Source organism: Gasterosteus aculeatus, chromosome 11, assembly GCF_964276395.1.
Source record: "Gasterosteus aculeatus chromosome 11, fGasAcu3.hap1.1, whole genome shotgun sequence".
In the NCBI taxonomy this organism is placed as follows: Eukaryota; Metazoa; Chordata; class Actinopteri; order Perciformes; family Gasterosteidae; genus Gasterosteus; species Gasterosteus aculeatus.
The window spans coordinates 9,281,295-9,289,811 of NC_135699.1; the positions used below are offsets into that span (position 1 = coordinate 9,281,295).

The 8,517-nt window shown below is 44.3% G+C and overlaps 1 protein-coding gene across 2 annotated transcripts; it reads left to right on the forward strand.

Moving 5' to 3' along the window:
- The first annotated feature begins 445 nt into the window (after window positions 1-445).
- rdh8a (retinol dehydrogenase 8a) lies at window positions 446-6,553 on the forward strand. Of its 2 annotated transcripts, XM_040191871.2 has the most exons (6): window positions 446-861; window positions 3,061-3,222; window positions 4,334-4,513; window positions 4,784-4,877; window positions 4,979-5,162; window positions 5,295-6,235. In XM_040191871.2, the coding sequence occupies exons 1-6, from the start codon at window positions 756-758 to the stop codon at window positions 5,520-5,522; spliced, it is 954 nt and encodes a 317-aa protein (XP_040047805.1). In that variant the 5' UTR covers window positions 446-755; the 3' UTR covers window positions 5,523-6,235. The 2 variants fall into 2 exon arrangements, with proteins under 2 accessions (XP_040047805.1, XP_040047806.1); XM_040191872.2 differs by lacking the exon at window positions 3,061-3,222 and having other exon boundaries at window positions 610-861; window positions 5,295-6,553.
- The last annotated feature ends 1,964 nt before the right edge of the window (window positions 6,554-8,517 follow it).

The window sequence follows — 8,517 nt, forward strand, 5'->3', positions numbered from 1 at the left end:
GACCATTCTTCTTGCATTCGGTTGATATTGGGATTACGGTGAAATATTTTTTGTCCTACGTCGTTCCTTACCACCAGATGGCGGTACAAGGCAGCGCTTTAACTTACTATAAACGTATTGGCATTATAAATAAATCTAATACAGCCAAACAAGAAACTTAGTTCCAGCAAATACTGATAGTATGTTATTTATTGTTAAAAATATATTATGTGCAGCGCAAATATGGCTATTTGAAGTTGCATTCAAATTCGATAAACGCGTTTACTTCAGACACACAAATATTAGCAAAAACATGAAGAAAGAAAGAAAAAGTTTGACACGGAACGTGAAAATAAAAACCTTTGGACAATTCCTATCGAGATTACTACACACCATCAGGTATGACCAACACATCACGTGACTACTGCATGAATATTACAGTTAGGCTATTTGTTTTGGGGTCACCAGCTCAGAAATCAAATAAGCACTGCCCCCTCAACAAAACACGCACGTGTGCGCATGCACGGCCGCACACATTTTAGAAGAATTAACCCCATTTTCCAAGTTTTAAATCCCATTTGTTTTCAATGCCACGTCTCTTTTTTTTTTTTTTTTTGGTTACTGATTTTATTTACCATGTGACTGAATTAGAGGCTCACATGGCTGAGGTGACTGCGTGATCCGCTTTAGCTTTTTTTTTGGTAAAGTCCGGGGATCGGCAGCGACCATCCGGAGCAGAGGACCGCTGCTAAACACGGCGCCTACCCGGACAGATCATGGCGAACAGCGGGCAGAAAGTTGTGCTGATCACCGGCTGCTCCTCCGGCATCGGGCTACGAATCGCCGTCACGCTGGCCAAAGATGAGAAGAAGCGTTACCATGGTAAATGCGCTTTCTTCTAAAGTTACATTGTTTCTCTGATCGGACCTGTGAGTTCGGTCCTGTTATTAGGTCCGATCGAATTCGCCTGAAAAACCCGCTGTGTCGTTGTTGACTTTGCCTTTTAAAAGCCCTGCTATGCACCAACGCTCCTTTACGCACGACGTTCGGTTGAGTTTCATGCGCAGCTCCCCGCCTAATGGCAAAGAAGTGGTTTGTTTGGAACGACTAAGCCCAGTGATATCGGATGCATATCCTTTTTGCGACGACTGCGATCCAGTCGCCCCTCTTTTGCTTCAACAAATATCGTCTGAAAAGCGCACTTTGCGGGGTTTTGGGATCTGCGAGGATGCCGCTTTCCAGTGCGGAATCACAAAAGGAGTCTTGCCAGTTCTCTTTCAAGTGACTTCTCCAGCACAAAGCCCCCTTCTTTTTGTTAATCGCAGCGAATTGCAGACCGCCCGCTCCGGTTTAGTGCCGTGTCTAATGTGCCTATAGTCCCCCTCACTGGAGCGAGCGTTGAAAGAGGGACAAAGTTTGAGACCTGTACAAGCGAGGGTTCACTCTAAAGCAATGGCCTCGTTTGAAGTCTTCATTGGTGCACAGGGGAGTTGGATTGTCCCACTTGGACCTTGTTGGTCCGTGCATACTCGCCTGCTTCCCAGTGTGTCACTCCAAAAACCTTCACCACGTCGTGGAGCCTCAGACAGAATTAGACCGCCTTTCCGCCCCCACCCCTGTTGGTAGGAGTTTGCCCTTTAGAGCCCCGTGTTGTTACATGCGACCTAATGCAGAATAACATCATTTGCTGTATGCCTAGTGGGGGGGTCAAGAAGGTAACAGGGAAACACCAGATTTCAGCGATGATCTTATAATTAAATGAATACGAGCTGTTTTTACCGCTTTTCTTCACCATGCAAGGGGTTGGTTCAAGTTTCTTTTTGGGCCCTCAGGGACGGATGAGATTTATCACCGTGAAATGGAGGAGCAAAACAAAAGTGATTAACTGCTCCCGCAACACCAGGTTTAAGCAGACTTTACTTTTTCCCAATGCGACCTGCTTTTAATAAGGCCACCTTAGAGCAACCACACTGGGCTGCTCATTCCAGAGCTCTTCAGAGATTAAATATTGCACTGTGCGTAAAGTAATAATTAGTTGCAGAAACATGCACCGAACTCCGAGAAACCCCGAAAAGACCCCAGTGTGCGCAACGCAATGTGGTTGATTCAAGAATGTTTAAGCAGCCCAAGAGTAATTCCTGCAGGAGCCAGAAGAACAATAGATCCCTTGTTCACTTCTCAATCTCTTTGTTGCTTCATGGTCACACAGTTTTCAAATTATAAGATTAGACTTAATTGTGCTTCATGAAACGTCATTACAAGAATAGCAGGTATTTTGTTGTTAATCCAATGCTGACACAAGAAGATTCTAACAAATACAATGGGCTTAGTTTCATTACGAAATATGAAGTTTTTAGCATTGCATGGCAATGCAAAAACCTCTACAGCGTATTAATCCCTCTTTTTATCTTACTCATCCAACCCTGTTACGTAAGTTTTCCGTGATCTGTTATGCACAACAGGTAAATCCACAGGAATGTGTGACAAAAAGGTTATTTACTCCCATTGATTGCCATCGCGAAACAGCCCCGTCTCCCTTTTTTTCTCAGTCAGCAAAGTGTCAGCACAGCACACAACGTGGACGAAGCCAGGAAAGCCGAGTCCACACTCTGCTGATAGCTGCTGTCACTGGTCATGATAGATTCCTGTGCTCTGTGTGGGTTAAGGTTCAGATGGAAATCACTAATGTGTCCTGTAAACCGACAGGCGTGGTCATTGCTGGGAACTCTGACCCGCACGTCGGACTCCGCCACGGCCGTGAGTGCGAATGTGTGTGTGTGTGTGTGGGGAGGTCGTTTAGTGAGACCACAGGTTTCACAGTAAAGTGTGACATTTTATCAGTGTGGCGATTGGTCAATGCTTTTTTCGTTTTGTTTTACAGTACAAAACAAGTGATAAAACACGATTTCTCTCATTGAATGAATCAGAATATGTCAAAAATGTACGCAAATAAAAAGTCCCTTTTCGTGGTGTGTTACTGTACGAATCTAAAAAGCTGTTGTGCAAAAGAGGCTCTTGTTTAAAGCATCATCATTACACGAGTGAACTACCGTTTTCCACCCCTCTGTTTCTCCCTATAAGTAATTGCCACCATGCGGGACCTGAAGAAGAAGGACAAACTGCTGGAGGCAGCCGGAGACGTATATGGCAAAACCTTGATGTTGCTTCCACTAGATGTGTGCAGTGACGAGTCAGTCAAGCAGTGCATCAACAATGTCAAGGACCGTCATATTGATATCCTGAGTGAGTGCACTCGCCTGACTCCTGGCCTGCATCTGCTGTGCGTCCCCTTCCTGACTGAACGACAAGGCTTTTGATTTAAAACATGGATGTTTACATTTTTTTAGTCTTCCTTCGATCATACATTTTTAAATGAGTTGATAAATGGTAACCTTTAGTCTATTATGAAATGCTGAGTTTCTCGCCTCCGTATGGGAATAACAATCTAATGTATGCAACACAAACTTTGACCCTTCCTGCGATAGCAGCCTATATTTAACACAAACAGCAATGTCGACCCTCCATGAGAGAGAGAAACAGTAAACATCTAACGTACTTGTCAGGTGGACGAGCAAACTATCACAGTCCCTTGTTATAACTGTTATAAAGCCACAACTCTGGGATGACACTTATAGTAACTGAAATAGCTTTAGCTGGCCAATCTCGTGTACCACTGTCATCTGTGGTTTTCGCACTGAGGTGGGGGGAGAAGAGATTGGGAGAGTCTTGAAATTCCAGTGGGCAGATTCTGCAGCAGGACAGATAGGACCACCAAAGTGATACTCGACCCGAAACGGGGTCTGCAGCTCTCTCTCCGCCATGACACCTTCGTTTCCTGGTCATTTTCGCTTTTCCGCTGAAACAGAACATACAATAGGTTTTGAAATCCATAAATCTCACCACTTCACTAATAATTAATTAGGGCCTTTGTTGTTAACCAATTCATTTAACTAGTCAGGTTGAATGTATGTTGCAGGATTAAATGAAAAGCTGTCTCTCTTCCTTTTAAGTCATTTTTAAATCTTTACTCTGGATAAAAATGTATATTAATTAACTTTAATCTCACACTGAATCCATCATTACAACCCACTTCACCTAATTACGACCTTTGCCGTGGACTGGCGTTACATTACACCTCTCTGTCGTTGTCACACGCTGACATCTGGTGGCAATATCAAGAAATGCCATCTGTATTCCATCTATGAGGATCTGTTCCCAAAGAAAAGCCTGAAAGCGAACAGTGAAATATCACTACTTCATGTCAGTATCATGAGCATTTAACGGTGGCGGTGATTGCAGCGATGGAGATACGAGATCTTGTTTGTCATCTCTGCGTCTGTGTGTTTCCTGTCAGTCAACAATGCAGGCGTGGGCCTGCTGGGGCCTCTGGAAAGCATCAGCATCGAGGAGATGAAAAGAGTTTTTGAAACCAACTTCTTCGGTGTGGTTCGCATGATCAAAGAAGTGATGCCGGACATGAAGAAGAGGCGGTCTGGACACATCGTGGTCATGAGCAGTGTCATGGGTCTTCAGGGTAGGATTTCTGTTCCTACTGTTTCTTGTGTTTTCATTTTTTTACGTACTTTATAAGTTGTTTCTTTTGGAGGACAGTTTGTACAAGTTGTTATTCATGCAAATATCTGAACTTATTTTCCTATTGGGTGTGACTCTTGTGTTGATCTATGTTACCTCCCTTTATGTGTGAACGCTTTTTGATGCATGTCTGCTGTTAATCAAGCTATTTCAATTTTGAAAACACTAAGCCATGATGCTGACCTTTTATCTCCCTCTTTGGATGATTTAGGAGTGGTGTTCAATGACGTTTACACTGCCTCTAAGTTCGCCATGGAAGGCTTCTGCGAGAGTATGGCCGTGCAATTGATGAAGTTCAATATCCGGTAGATTACCCCTCTTCCCTCTGTTCTTCCTTCACATCTGTCTTTGCTTTGCACTGGAAATGCTCCCTTACACACGCTCTTCTACATCTGACGCCCCAAAGGTTGTCCATGATTGAGCCTGGCCCAGTGCACACAGAGTTTGAGACAAAGATGATGGAGGATGTGGCCAAGATGGAGTACCCAGGAGTAGACGCAGACACAGTTCGGTATTTTAAGGACGTTTACCTGCCCTCGTCCACAGATATTTTTGAAGCCATGGGCCAGACACCAGAGGACATAGCCAAAGTAAGACAATAGCTTTCTTTGATCACCATTTACAAATTTAGCATTATGTTGTGTTTAACTGTTATAAATGTTCAACCGGCCGACGTAGCAACGAAATGAGTCGAACGTTTGTTCTGCTTCTCATCCCTCCAGTGCACTAAAAAGGTAATTGAGTCAAACAGCCCTCGCTTCAGGAATCTAACCAACAGCCTCTACACACCCATTGTGGCCTTAAAGTACGCAGATGAGACCGGCGGCCTTTCTGTCAACACCTTCTACAATCTACTCTTCAATTTCGGCCCCCTCATGCACATCACCATGAGCATCCTCAAGTGCCTGACATGCAGCTGCCTGCGTAGACGCACTGTGTCGCCTAACTAAAGAGGGTAACTAATCCCACGTTTGCTGACACACGCCATGTTCCTATTGCCTTTTCCTGAGGTTTTGCGGCTTAACAGGTAGACTAGAGCCAGTAACCCAGGAAAGGGGAGGTGCCTTTTAGTTCAAAGACACTACTATGATGAGCTATTCCAGACATCATGCACAATTGCACAAGCTTTTTTCCCCCAGAGATATTGCATTCAGGACGACATGTTCTCTCATACACACAGTGAGAACCATACACACGTACAAAACTTAAATATAAGCTATGCATACAGTGTTGGAATATTGTACACACACAGTGATATTGTAGCTAGGGCCATGCCTTAGTCCGACATGCAGTGGTTATATAGTTGGTAAATGTCTGTATTGTTTAGAGGAGAACTCAGACAGGATAGGAAATGTGAGCCAATTGAAAGACAACAAAAGCACAAACAAATGAACTCTGTTAAAGAGAAAAATAATGATTATATAACTTGTAGCCTTGATAACTGTACACTTAAAACATGTATGATGGAGACCAAATGAATTCATCTTCTGTAATTGTTTTGTGCCTTTAATTTCATATTTTTAATGTCCTCATGGTCATAACTGCTGTTAAATCCTATTTTGAAAATTTCTCAATAGACTAAAGGTTTGTGAAGGGGTTTGTCAGAAAATTTTAATCTACTTTCTTGATTTATAAATAATAAAATTCTGATTCACCATCAAAAGTATTTAAATTTTTTAAGGATATTGATAACAAAATGTGACCACGTGACTAATAGATTTTCTTGATACTTTCCTGCAAGTTGCACAAGGTGTTTCTCTTTAGGCACCAGGAGGGGGCAGTATTTCCCTGTTTCGTTTGGATTTCACCAAACGATCAGTCAGCCGAGCTGGAGCTGTAGTGTAAAGGAATTTATCCTCAGTGGCCTGAGACGGACGAGTGCAATATAAAGAAATAGTTCATAGCTTGCATACACTGACTGACCTTTTTTTTTAGCAGAAATGTTTCGTTCATTGTATTTGCAACAATAAATGTTTCAAAACACAATATTCAAAAGCAATCCTTACAGAGAATTTGTATTATTCATTTGTAAAGATAAATAAAGCATTATTTCCATTTTCTTAGTTTTTATGTAAACTACCAAAACCATCTCAGCCAACAGAGATTTCAGGGTATTTGGACCATAATCAGGTGAGGACACAATGCCTCGCCTACTTGTTTTTGCAGATGCATTTTGGTCTGTGCACATACGCACACATTAGCATGTGTTTGCACGCATGCGTGTGTGTGTGCGTGTGAGAATGTGTTGTATGGGCATGTGTATGGGCCAAGTTAGTGATCTGTAGATGGATATAAAGAGGTCATGGCCTGCTCCCAATCAAAACCCCTCCCTTGAACCCCCACCCCTCTCACACACACACACCCCGCTTTGTGCCGTGTGAGAGAATGTGACCTGGTTCCCATCCCTGAGGAGGGGTGAACCCTAATGACGGCCTCCTCAGACACATTGCGCTGCACTGAGCCTCCCTCCAGCTGGCCCCCACGGCCAGTAGGGCCCGGACCCCCTGGTCCAGTCTGGCCTGGATAGCCCAACCAGAGATATTCCGGATTCTGCACACTCCCTGTCCCATCCCATCCTGCCATTCCCTGCCGTGTCCAGACTCACCCACCGCATGGAGCTCACGATCAGACCACAGGTTGCAGACCTGTAGTTTCTGGCGCAGTGTACAATGAGTGCAGCGCCTCAGTTCTGTGTATGTGTCTTCATCAGAGGCGACAGCTCCGCACAATGGGACAAAGACGCTGTCAATCACAATCAAATGGGTGTGTGTGCAGGGGGTGGTGGGGAAGGGGCGGGAGGAGGTTGGAGGAGGAGTCTGTGGGTCTTGAATGTTCAGGGGGATGCCAAGTCCCAATGTGGGTCGCTGAAGGCTAAGGGCAGGGGTGGGGGTGGAGTTTGGGGATGCGAGGGGTGGAGGGAGTTTGTTGCATTTGGGAAGATGAGAATTGGGGTGCCCGGGCCTGAATGGAAGACCTGTTTACTAATTGAATGAACACAGGAGTTACAGCAAAGTCTCACTAAACAAGAGGTCTTATCAAACCATTGTGTACCTTTGTTTCACAATTAAGAACATAATTGCGGCATAATGAGGGCAGCATGACGTGTTTAGGTCTTCCCGTAATTGTAGCCCCGTCACAATTACTGAGCTGCTAAACATGCATGAGCCCTGTCACTTCGCGCACCCTCGCTGTTTACTGACAAACAAAACATTTGCTTTCTTAGCCAGTGAATATGAATACCGAGAAGGAAAAAAGTTTATCCGTGACACGTTTTTTAGAAGACATTCTTTGAGATCTGTCCCGTTGTATCGCCGGGATTTTGCTGGATCAGCCGCTTTACCGCATCCACTCTTCACTGTCATCATCAGCGGAAAACCAGGCTGACTCAGAGGGTCTAGGGATTCAGAGAAACAAAAGGCAGCTGCAACGGTCAGAAAATTGTGAGGACTGAGTTGTGAAGAAAAGAGAAAAGAAGAGACAGAATGACAGAAGGAGACGAAGCAAAAGGAGAAGGAAGAGAGGTCTGCGTGCTGTGGGATGTTGCATTAATCAGAACTGATGTCTAGACAGGGTGCTTCAGTTTAATCCCAGGTCAGGATGCATAAAAATGTGTCTGCACTTATCTGTTTCTGTTATTACTTCCCATGCTTTCAAGGATCCTTTCTGAATATTTCTAAATATATTGTCAGAAAGCTGCCATATGACTCAATTTGTCAGAGGTACATTCAATAAGACCGAAGAAAGAAAAGGTGGAGGTCAGCCACCATTTACCATGGCTGCATGTGACTGGAGATGTAGCCACATGGGACATAGGAGCTATCAATCTTTATACGGTCAAAACAGGAGAAGCCCAAGTTGCCCTGAGGTTGGCCTGTGGCGTCCAGGTCAATTAGGGCAGCGGAGACCACAGGGGGAAACCAACACACATCGTCTCCTCTCCTTCTA